This window comes from Microcaecilia unicolor, chromosome 2 (genome assembly GCF_901765095.1).
Source record: "Microcaecilia unicolor chromosome 2, aMicUni1.1, whole genome shotgun sequence".
NCBI classification, from domain to species: domain Eukaryota; kingdom Metazoa; phylum Chordata; class Amphibia; order Gymnophiona; family Siphonopidae; genus Microcaecilia; species Microcaecilia unicolor.
In genome coordinates, this window is record NC_044032.1 from 93,871,450 (window position 1) to 93,883,878 (window position 12,429).

At 43.6% G+C, this 12,429-nt stretch overlaps 1 protein-coding gene across 2 annotated transcripts in view; it reads right to left on the reverse strand.

The window, feature by feature from the left end:
- DHX29 (DExH-box helicase 29) overlaps positions 1 to 12,429 on the reverse strand; it is a 250,263-nt gene that overhangs the window by 49,185 nt on the left and 188,649 nt on the right. Inside the window, exons 22-26 of one of the 2 annotated variants that reach the window (XM_030193127.1) lie at positions 10,401 to 10,537; positions 9,809 to 9,815; positions 8,984 to 9,067; positions 2,334 to 2,648; positions 681 to 812 (exon numbers count right to left, since the gene is read on the reverse strand). In XM_030193127.1, the coding sequence (XP_030048987.1) occupies positions 681 to 812; positions 2,334 to 2,648; positions 8,984 to 9,067; positions 9,809 to 9,815; positions 10,401 to 10,537 (675 nt within the window). Of the gene's footprint in view, positions 1 to 680; positions 813 to 2,333; positions 2,649 to 8,983; positions 9,074 to 9,808; positions 9,816 to 10,400; positions 10,538 to 12,429 lie in introns of those variants that run through there. The other variant, XM_030193126.1, reaches the window with a different exon arrangement.

Genomic DNA, 12,429 nt, shown 5'->3' on the forward strand with positions numbered 1-12,429 from the left:
AAACAATGGTTTAAGGGAAAGGGGATGTGTTTGATATACTGTCTTTCTGTGGTTACAATCAAAGCAGTTTACATATTATGTACAGGTACTGATTTTGTACCTGGGACAATGGAAAGTTAAGTGACTTGCCCTGAGTCACAAGGAGCTACAGTGGGAATTGAACCTGGCTCCCCTGGTGCTCAGGCCACTACACTAACCGTTAGGCTATTCCTCCACTCAGGACTATATCACTCTTAAAAGAAGCCTGATTTCAAACATTTGCCTTTTCTACAGTTGAAATTAAAGAAGAATAGAGATATCTGGTTTCCAATTCTGAGTGCTTGAAAGAAGCTCATAACTTGGTACATGATGCCACTTCTTTAAAGGGCTAGTACCGAGGAGACAATTTCTAAGAAACATCACCAACAATAAAATAGCTCACACCATGCCACTTAGATTGCAAATTATAATACTAAAACAAAATCTTCTAAGTAAAAGTTACATTATAACTTGTATATTAATTTGATTTTATGGTTAGGTTGTGATTGCCTTTCACAACACACCTGCCTAGGAAACGTTTATGGCAGTTCCTTTAACAAACAGTGCAATAGATTAAGCTAGATGGACTGTTATAACATCATATGGAGTACCTTAATTTGTGTTTCTAAAGTTAAGAATAAATATGGAGCATTACTCTGTACCTGGAAGTGAATCCAGCCATCCACAGTCAGGAGCCGTTCCCGGTGCTGTACTTCTATATCTCCACCAAAAAGTAACATTGGAAAGGGGGAAATCAACGTTGTTTCTTTCAGGTACACCTTTGCATACTTTACCTGCATCCAAACACAAAACCCCAAACAACTGAATCAAAATAGTGACCTTGATCAGCATTTTTTTAGGCTTTTTTTTTTTTTTAAACAGAAGCTGGAGATTGGTATTTTCATTCTTGCAAAGCAAAACTAAACAGTAATAGTGGATGACTGGTAGTTTAGGTTAGTTATTAAGGGGACATGTAAATATGGGTACTTACAGAAGCTAGACTGAAAGCATAAATAATAAGAAAATGTTTTGCTGGGATCTACCATCAGTAAGCAGTGAGTTGAACACACCATCATATTCTACATATTTCTGATGCTGTACACATTTACACCTACTTGGGAGCAAGTATAAATGTACACACAATTCATAAACTACACATGTACGTCAGAACTCTGCCTGTGCTGTGTCCAAACACGGCTAGCCCCAAGGGTATCTGATATCCTAGATAAACCTTCAACCATGCCCCACCCCCCCACCCCACTCTGGGGGTGCTCAAGGTTCTTCACACACCTTGGGGTTAACTCAAGGCCCAATGCCCAGCATCTCCCCTTTTCTTCCCTACTTCTGTAGTCCAGCATCTCCCTTTCCTTACTCCCCCCTCCACCATGGTGTCCAACAACATTCTTCCCCCTATCCTCTATGATGTCTAACATCTCTCTCTTCTTTGAGTGGAGGAGTAGCCTAAATGGTTAGTGCAGTGGCTTGACAACCAGGGGAACTGGGTTCAATTCTCAATGCAGCTCCTTGTGACTCTGGACAAGTCCCTTTATCCTCCGCTGCACTTTATATAATATGTAAATTGCTTTGATTGTAACCATAAAAAAGCGTTATATCAAACCCCATCCCCTTTCCCAGTCCCTCCCTGTGGCATCCAGCATCTTTCTCCTCCCCCCTCCACTCTTCCTGCACCAGCAACAATGTCTTCCATAGGCACACTGACTGCTATGTCAGTGCTGCCGCCCCCCCCCCCCCCCGAAAAAAATTGTATTGCCCTATACTTAATCCATTTAGTGGTTGGGCCAACCCCGAGTCCAAACTACGCTGTTGAACACGCCTACATATGGGTCTTGCACAGAGTATACTCACTGAGGAATGAAATCCTGAGCAGGGTCTCCCTCAGATCTTTCAAACAAAAGCAAACCTCAACTCTGCATTACATCTTAGAGTCTCAGCAGGGCTGGCTCTAGGCTAACCGGCACTCTAATTTCCCCTTCGGTGGTGGCACTCACTCTGTATTGGAAATGTTTCCAGAACAGCATCCCTTTCTTTTCCTGCCTGTTCCCCCCTCTCTTTATTTCCATGTCCGACGAGAACCACCATCCTGGCACCAACTCATTCTTCCCATAGGATGTACTATGGTACAGAAAGAAGGGGGTGTCAGCAAGTTGGTGTCCTCAACCTCAGTAGCTCATACTCAGATATTTTAATGTTTAAAAATATGTCCGTACATCATGATTTGCAGTTCTCATCACCCATGCCTTGTTCATTTTGTGCTTTCTAATAAGGTTTCAGTAGTATTACTGGAATAGACTCACCTTCTCCTGGTAAAGCAGCCAGCCATAGGTTTGCAAGTCTCTGTTCACTGAGGAAAGATGAACTTGAGCTTTTCCTTGTGCTGTTTCTACCATGCATGCCAACTTCTCTGTGATATCTACAGACTGGGCATAAAGGATCTTTCCTACATTGTCGTACAGGCCAGCAGTAAGCACAGCTTTGAGCAGAGCAATTTCCTGAAGGGAAAGGGATCGCCTGTCTCCAGTCCCATGGAATCCATTAGGTGTTTTAGGTGATACGCTGAAGGATTCGAACCCTGCAAACCTGACCAGCTTGATTAACTCCTGCTTCACATCCTAGAAATTAGTTTAATTGAAAATAAATCAATATATTATTTTAAAATAACAATATTTTAAAAAGATCAATTTTCATTAAATATAATTAACTAATATCATTTTAATTTAAGATACCATTAAACAAGCAGGCTCATAAATAAAGTTCACTGGACATGAAAGAATGGCATATGGTGGGGGGGGGGGGGGGGGGGGGGGGGGGGGGTGTAAATATTCAGCTGGTGACAGTACAGTGAAGTTACTCACCAGTAGCAGGTGTTCTCTGAGGACAGCAGGCCAAGTATTCCACCAGGGGTGTAGCCAGACCTCAGCGGGATGGGGGGCACTGTTTAGCCGCCTCCCCCCCGCCGCAACCCCCCTGCCACATCAGGTACCTTGTTTGCTGGCAGGGGTACCCAACCCCCGCCAGCCGAAGAGTCCGTCTTCAGCGCCGGTCGACTCTGGCGCCTTCGCTGTGTGATGATCTGTTCGAACGTCCTGACGTCCTGCACCGTGCACGTCCTGTATGTAGCCCCGTGCAGGACGTAGGGCGTCAGAAAACAGATTATCACACAACGAAGGCGCCAGAGTTGACCGGCGCTGAAGAAGACTCTTCGGCTGGCAGGGGTTGGGGACCCCGCAGCAAACAAGGTACCTGATGCAGCGGCGGGGCAGGGGGGTCAATGTAGAGGGGGCCAAGGCTTAATCTTTGGGGGCCCATGCCCCCGTGGCCCCACGTAGCTATGCCCCTGATTCCCACAGGTGGGTGACATCATCCAATGGAGCCCGGTGCAGATGCTGACTAACGAGAAGATTGTAGAAGTTTCTAGCAGCTTCCCACCAAACACGCGTTGGTGCCTTCCCGACCGACGAATGTATTCAGTAGGCTCTTATGTACTCCAAACGCTGAACTGGGAGTAGGTGGGACTTGGGGTAGTTTATCACAAACCCTAGTAGCTCTAACACCTGAATAGTTAGTTAGCGCATTGATTCAGTCACTCCTTCCTGCGATATGTTCTTGATCAATCGTCCAAATAAGTAAACACGTAGACTACCAGTCTGCGTAATACACCCGCTACTACCGCTAGAAACTTGGTTCCATACCCTGGGCGCTGATGCCAGGCCAAATGGCAGAACTGATAGTGGTGTTTTCCTATTTGAAACCTGAGATACTTCTGTGACTGGGAAGTATTGAACTGTGGGTCCAGGCTTCCTTTAAGTCCAGAGAGCATAGTCAATTTTGTTCCTGAATCAAGGGGAGAAGGGTGTCTAAGGAAATCATCCTGAACATTTTTGACCAGGGATTTGTTTGGGGCCCTTAGGTCTAGGATGAGACAAAATCCTCTCATTTTCTTGGGGCACAAGGAAGTAACTGGAATAGAATCCCTTCCTTTATTCCCCTGGTGGCATGGGTTTGACTGCATTGGCCTGTAGAAGAGCAGAGATCCTGCTGGGGATCAAAAGAAACAAAAAGCTGAGAGGACTATCTGTGGGGCATTGTCCACTCCATGTAGTAGGCCAAAACGCTCTTGCAATTCAAGGTGTGCATAGTAAACTATGTAATGTATGAATTTATAATTCAGATTAATAGAGCACACAAAAGCAAAAAAAAAAAAAAATCCACCAAAACCCCAATCTCCCCCTCTTTCTCTATAGTGATACAGGGTGTGGCTCTATGACTATCCTGAGCAGCGCACACATGCATACACTGCCTCAGGTATTGCTACTGTGTGCGCTGAGAGATGCGATTAATTTGTTTATTTCAAAGCTTATAACCTGCTCAGTCACAATGTTCTAGGCGGCTTACAGTTAAACATTCAAAATATGAAATAACATAATCTTATGCAAAAAAAACAAACCGACAATAGACATACGTCCAAATATCTCCAATAAACATATTATATTCATCATATTGTGCAGCACCAAAATACTTCCCACTGTTCAAAGGTCATCTCCAATTCTCTTAATCATCAAATGCCTCATGAAATAAAGTTTATAATCCTTTTTTAAATTGCTCCAATGATGTAATAGATATATCTGTTCAGGCAACTCATTCCACAGTTTAAGCCACCATACTTCGATGTTTCATCATTTAGAGTGATTAGATTAAATGAATACTGCAAAAACGACTTTCAAACAAATTAACCTTGGTGGATCTCAAAGCTCTTGCAGACTGATACAATCTCAATGTAGCTGAAATAACAGGAGAAACGAATTGTTCCTAACTTTAAAAACTAACAATAAAAATTTAAAAACAATTTGCTATATAATCAGGAGCCAATGCAAACTTCAGGATTGGAGTAATATGCATATAGCGAGGGGTATCCAAAAAGTACATTGAGCTGCTGCGTTTTGTGCAATCTGTCATTGTTACTACCTGATGTGCATGAGTAAAAGACAGGGGATGTCGGCTCTGGCCAAAGTGGTCATACACAGCACAACTGTGATTCTTATAGCAAGTAGGAAAAAGAGACCCTTGTTACAAGAAACAGGAAGGGTATAGACGTGTGCATCCACATCCACCCCATGAGATTTGCACTGTAAAGAAGGCAAATTGGGAACCCAAGAGCATGGTAGCAGAAGAAGGAAGAGAGGGAGACAGAAGGAGAGAGTGTGCCTTAGGGAAAAGAAAAGGAAAGAGTAAAGGGTAGCAGTGTAGGAGAAGAGAGGGGTGTGTGTGCATGTTGTTGGGGGATGGGGGAACAGAAAAAATATGATCTAAAGGAGAAGGGAATGAAGAGACAGAAAGAATGTGGGTACATTAGAAGGAGAGAATGTCTCAGGTAAGGAATAGAACGGGAGCGAGTGAGAGCCAGTATGTGTTGGAAGGGGGGAGGTGAGTGAAAGGGAGGGAAAGTGTGTCTGTGTTGTGTTGGGCTCAATGCTGTAGCCATCATAAATGTTTTCCAGGTATAGCAAAGGATACTTACCTGTAGCAGATATTCTCTGAGGACAACAGGCTTCATATTCTCACAAGTGGGTGATGCCAATCCGCAACTGCCGGTCTGACATTTTAGCAGAGCTAAAAAGAGAGCTTTGTGGAATGTGAGCCGCGCTCCACCACGCATGTGCAAGTGCCTTCCCTGCCCGTCACGTGAACACGGTCTCCTCGGTTTAATACTAAAGCAAAAAATAAAGTAAAAATAACCAAGGAGACAACTCCAAGGGGAGGTGGGAGGGACTGTAAGAATATGAAGCCTGTTGTCCTTGGAGAATACCTGCTACAGGTAAGTATCTTCGCTTTCTCAGAGGACAAGCAAGCTTCTATCTTCTCATAAGTGGGGAATCCCTAGCATCCAGGCACACCGAAAGCAACAAACAGTGGTCAATTGTGCCTCGCAACGGCAAGGACATAACAGAGATTAATCTGAAACTATATACAATCTGAATGAGAGTGCAGCCTGGAACCGAATAAAACTGGCCTAGAAGGGTGGAGTTGGATTCTAGACCCCAAACAGATTCGGCAACACTGTTTGCCCGAACTGACTGTGTGTCAGGTATCCTGCTCAAGGCAGTCGTATGATTTGAAACGTATGGACTGAAGACCACATCGCAACCTTGCAAATTTCTTCAATGGAGGCTGACCTGAAGTGGAATACCAACACGTCCATGGCTCTGACATTATGAGCCAAGACATGACTCTGTCAAGGCCAGCCCAGCCTGGGCACAAGTGAAGGAAATGCAATCTGCCAGCCAAATTAAAATGGTGTGTTTCCCGATGGCAACCCCCATCCTACTGGGATCAAAAGAAACAAAAAGCTGAGAGGAGTATCTATGGGGCATTGTCCGCTCCAAGTAGTAGGCAAAGACTCTCTTGCAATTCAAGGTGTGCAAGCTGCTTTCACCAGGATGGGCACGAGGTCAGGGAAAGAATGTTGGCCAAGACAAATGACTTGGTTCAGATGGCTCGAACCTTGGAAGCGAGTGCGACTAAAGTGTCCGCTCTTGTTTCCAGAAGGTAGGCTCAAACCTGTGTAACGAGCAGGGTGCCTATGAACTCTAATCACTGAGAGGGAGAAAATGGACTTGGGGTAGTTTAAAATGAACCCTAGTAGCTCAACCACCCAAACAGTCCTCCGCATGGACTCCTGAGTACTGTCTGGAGAGGTGCTCTTTACCAGCCAATCGTCGAGATATGGAAACACATGGACTCCCAGTCTGTGTACCGACACTACAACTATCACTAGACATTTGGGGAATACCCTTGGAGCTGATGCGAGGCCAAAAGGCAACATGCGGTACCTGAAAGTGATGTGTTCCCAGTCAAAATCGAAGATATTTCCGGTGGGCTGGAAGTATCGAGATGTGAGTATATGCATCCTTTAAGTCCAGAAAGCCAATTGTTTTCCTGAATCATTGGGAGAAGGGTGCCCAGGGAATCCATCCTGAACTTTTCTCAGACTAGGAATCTGTTCAGGGCTCTTAGGTCTAGGATGGGATGCATCCCCCCTGTTTATTTTGCACAAGAAAGCACCTGGAATAGAATCCCCGCCATTCCTCCCCTGGTGGAACGGGCTCAACCATGTGGGCCTTCAGAAGTGCTGACAGTTCCTCTGCAAGCACCTGCCTGTGCTGAGAGCTGAACAAGTAAGCTCTCGGTGGGCAATTTGGAAGTTTCAGATACCAGTTGAGGGCATATCCGAGACAAACTATTTGAAGAACCCACCGGTCGGAGGTTATAAGGGGTCATCTTTTTTGAAAAACATTTTCAGCCTCCCTAGACCGGCAAGTAGTCCTGGACAGACACTTTACTGTGCTATGCTCTGCTGGAGCCAGTCAAAACCTCATCCCTTGCTTTGCCTAGGGAGCAGTAGAGGGCCTTAGATGCATGCTGTTGATGTAAAAGAGTGTGCTGGGGTTGAGTCTGAGCAGGCTGGCGAGCCGAAGGGTTGTACCTCTGATAGTAATAGGGACTCCTCCTTGGCTTGCCAAAAGTCCTCCTTGCTGAGGAGGAACATGTAGAAGGCGCCGAGTGGGAGAGAGAAGAGACGGTATCAGTATGCTTTTTGATTTGGCCTGCAACCTCTTCAAACTTCTCTCCAAAAAGATTATCCCTCCCGGCATGGGGCATCTGCCAACCTCTAATGAACAGAATGCTCCAAGTCAGAAAACACACAGCCATGAGAGTCTGCGTATTGCTATACTCTGGGCAGAGATCCTGGATGCCATGTCAAAAGTGTCATAAGTGCCCCTGGAAAAGTACTTTTTGACACGCCTCTGCTTGCTTGACCAACTGGCAAAATGACTCAGCCTGCTCAGGAGGGAGCATCTCAGCTAGGTCCAACAACTTGACCACCGAGTTTCGCAGTGGACAGTCGTGAAGAGCTACGTAATGCAAGGTTCCACATTAGGAGTCACCAACCAGGAAGGGATCTAGGTGTCATTGTTGATGATACGTTGAAACTCTCTGCTCAGTGTGCGGCTGTGGCTAAGAAAGCAAATAGAATGTTAGCTATTAGGAAGGAATGGAAAACAAAATGAGGACATTATAATGCCTTTTTATCACTCCATGGTGTGACTGTACATCGAATACTGTGTTCAATTCTGGTTACTGCTTTCAAAAAAGATATAGTGGAATTAGAAAAGGTACAGAGAAAGGCAACGAAAATGATAAAGGGGATGGGACAACTTCACTATAAGAAAAGGCTAAAGCGGCTTGGGCTCTTCAGCTAGGAGAAAAGATGGCTGAGGGGAGATATGATAGAGGTCTATAAAATAATGCAATGGAGTGGAATGGGTAGACGTGAATCGCTTGTTTACTCTTTCCAAAAATCCTAAACTAGGGGGCATTCAATGAGCTACAAAGTAGGAAATTAAAACAAATCGGAGAAAATTTCAATCACTCAATGTGTAATTAAACTCTGGGAATTTGTTGCAGAGAATGTAGTAAAAGCAGTTAGCTTGCAGGGGTTTAAAAAAAGAGTTTGGATGGCGTCCTAAGGAAAGTCCATAGACCATTATTAAAACGGATTTGGGGAAAATCCACTTCATTATTTCTAGGATAAAGCAGCATAAAATGTATTGTACTGTTTTGGGATTCTTGCAGGAACTTGTGACCTACATGGCCACTGTTGGGAACAGGATGTTGGGCTTCATGGACATGCTAAGGCGAGTGCAAAACAAACACATCCGTTGGCTCTGCAGAAAACTAAGGACTGAGAGAGTGCCATGTGACAGTGTCAGGCAGATACAGGATGCATGAGTCGTGAGGCTTTCTCAAAAGATTGGAAAGTGCCGGAAAAAACTTCCTGCATTGGATGACACCCTGTGTGAGAATTCACCTTATTCTACTTGCTCTTGGAGAAAAAGTTATACAGTCAGCTTTCACTGAAATATACACAGCTTGCATCTGAGCATACCTCTATAGTTAGCAGTGCCTTTCTGTTGAGGAAGTTCTTGCGGCGTAAGCCATTTTCAGAACGAAAACCTTCTTCACGAGCCATCTTCACCTTAGGAAGAAAAAGCCAACGTATGTTTTCTTTTGTTGAAACAAAATTAGAACCCCAACAGATTCAGATACGCTTTCAATGCAGGATTTAGAAGACATATGATATTTTTCTTGTAGACATTTCAACTTCCACATCCTAAATGAACATATTAAAAACTTCCAATTTTCCCCCAAAATTAGGCACTTGATCCTACTTTTCTGCCTATTTTGTTAAATATACAAGTGTCGGATTTTAGCAAGATTAATAGTAGAAGTTTTAAACTTGTTCTATGCTGTCATTCAGGTAGGTAAGACAGATGGAGACCTTGTATACAATGAGATACTTTCCCCTCTTCTCCTATGAAATCTTCAAAATTTTATACATTAAACATTACAAAGAACATGCCCAACCTATATGTGCAATTTTTATGTACATGACAAATCTTTCTTCCTGGTCCCAAATTCTAACAAGTGGCAATTTTTGTCTAACTTTTCTGTTAGAAAGTACAGATTCAAATACCCCTTTCTCTTGAAACAGTCACCCCAGGATCACCTTACTCATGCTAAGTGGCAGTAGCAAAGATGTTATGAGGTAAACATATGTGCAGTCAGGGTTGACAGGGATTGCTATTATGCTACAGGCTGACAGACTACCTTGAAATTTTAAAGCAGAATGCAGAGCTTGTACCCTACAGGCACGAAGTTTTAGAGCAGAATGCAAAGCCTGTACTCTAAGGCATAGTTAATTGCACTCAGCGAGCCATCTGTGGATATTCAGCGGCATTTAACTGAACAGTGTCATTGAATATCGATGGAGACTGTTGAATATCGATGGAGGACTGCCATGGCTATGTCCAAGCAGAGTCAAAAGGTAAGCGAGTACTGGTGATATTTAGTACCAGTGTCTGCAAACCTATCTAGGCAAGTTGGACCATGCAAAAGGCAGTCCTAACTTTGCCTGGTTAGGTTGGTGGTTACAGTGCTGAATATCATCCATACCTGCATACCTCTGGGTGACTGCAATGACCTGGATATTCAATGCCAGAGCCAGGACATGGCCCAGCATTGAGTATCCAGGCTTAATTTGGCCTGTGGCTATAAGCAGCTTAAAAACAGCTGTGTGCTTATAATATCCAACCTAAAAGTGCTATTTTTATGTACAAGAGAAATTTTTCTTGGTCCTATGCTCTTAGATTATGAGCCCACTAGGGAACAGGGAAAACAACCTACCATACCTGTAAGTAATATGTAAACTGCACTGGTTGCATTTTTTTTCCTGTTTCTTCCTGGTATGTTTGTGCAGTTATTCCATATTTGTAAGAATTTTTAAGGTTAAACTGCTTCCTTACCCTAGATATGCACTATAAATGGTCAGATTGTCCGAGTTGGCCATGGCTATTGTGGATTTTGCCAGGTCTGCTTCATCTTTTCTACCAATTGGTGTCATAAATGGGGATTTTTCTGTCATTGTTGCAGCCAATGTTGCCTACAAGTAGTAACAAAAAAATACCATGACAATTATAAGACAGAAAATGCAAGAACTCAAGAAATTTCAATACTACAGGCAAGGCATTTCTCAAAGCAATCAAGCTATGCTCACACAGATTAATGCACTTAGACTGCCCTATCTGACAACTCCCTCTCAGGCTGGCTAAAAGTGCATGCAGTTTTGCAAAAATAATTATTCATAAACTGCCACCAGTCTTTTCGCTGCTGCAGATTAACATGGCTAGTTTTGCTATTGCAGACTAACACAGTTTTCCCCACTATAGACACTTTCAGCTGGATTGCTAAAAAGTGTTTCAAGATATTTTCAGTTAAGGAAAGAAAACAGTGCACATACATGACATTTTCAAAAGCACATACTTTATTCTAACTCCCTTGGCCCCTGTTCAGTGCACTTAACTTTCTTTCTGAGAAGTTATAAGAGAAGAGGACATTTCTCTGGTAAGTGAACATTATTTTGCTATGTGCTTTGGTAACTTAAAGATTGAGGTTTAAAATAGGAATTGTAGGTTATTGATAAGGACAGTTAGAAAAAACAACAACAAACTTTATTAAACTAGTCTCCATACCCTTTCCCCCATAGTTTTAGAACTTGAACTTTCTGCCACATAGCATTAATAGATAGCCTCTAGAAGGCACAGCAAGGCCTAGTTCAGTCTTCCCACCCCTCCCCCACTCCACCACCTCTTGATTTATAGTCAATTATTCTAATTAGGATAACAAGATGAGAGTTTTTATTAGCGTTTTAATTACATTTAATTAGTTTCTGAGAAGCAAACACTAAATAAATTACATATTATACCATATAATCTTCAGGCTCCTTATATTCATCTAATATCCCTAGTACCATAAGAAGTTTTAATTAAACAACTTTCTAAAACTAAGATGCACAACAGTCCAGCAGAGAGAGAGAGGGGTGCTATCCAGTCTTTTGCACTGAGTGTCACATGTATGATTATCTCCCAGTATGTGTGTGCTCAATGCAAAAAGCTCCTAGCTCTCAGAGAACAAGTCCGTTCTCTTGAGGCTAGAGTAACAGACTGGGAGGAGCTAAGGGAGACGAAGTACATAGAGGGAAGGGAAAGGGAAATGGGACTTGATATACTGCCTGAGGTTTTTGCAACTACATTCAAAGCGGTTTACATATATTCAGGTACTTATTTTGTACCAGGGGCAATGGAGGGTTAAGTGACCTGCCCAGAGTCACAAGGAACTGCAGTGGGTATCGAACTCAGTTCCCCAGGATCAAAGTCCACTGCACTAACCACTAGGCTACTCCTCCACTCCAGGCCTACACAGACATTGTAGAGAAGTCCCACCTCCAGTCTGGCAGCCCCTGTGCTGCCTTGGAGGAGGGAGGTCTCCTAAAAGGACAGCAACACCCTGAAGAATTTGGAAGTAATCCTGTAGTCAGGAACAGCCCTCCAGGTGATGCAATATCCTCTCGCACTAAGGACTTGTCTATAGGAGCTTCTGCCCAGGAGGGAAGGGTTAGGACTGCTGTTGTAGTTAGTGATTCGATTATTAGGCATGTAGATAGCTGGGTGACTGGTGGACATGAGGATCGCCTGGTCACTTGCCTGCCTGGTGTGAAGGTGGCGGACCTCACGCGTCACCTAGATAGGATTTTAGATAGTGCTGGGGAGGAGCCGGCTCTCTAAGTACATGTGGGTACCAATGACATAGGAAAATAAGGTAGGGAGGTTCTGGAAGCCAAATTTAGGCTCCTAGGTAGAAAGCTGAAATCCAAATTTTCCAGGGTAGCATTTTTAGAAATGCTCCCTGTTTCACACACAGGACCCAAGAGGCAGGCAGACATTCAAAGTCTCAATGAATGGTTGACACAATGGTGCAGGGATGAGGGGTTTAGAT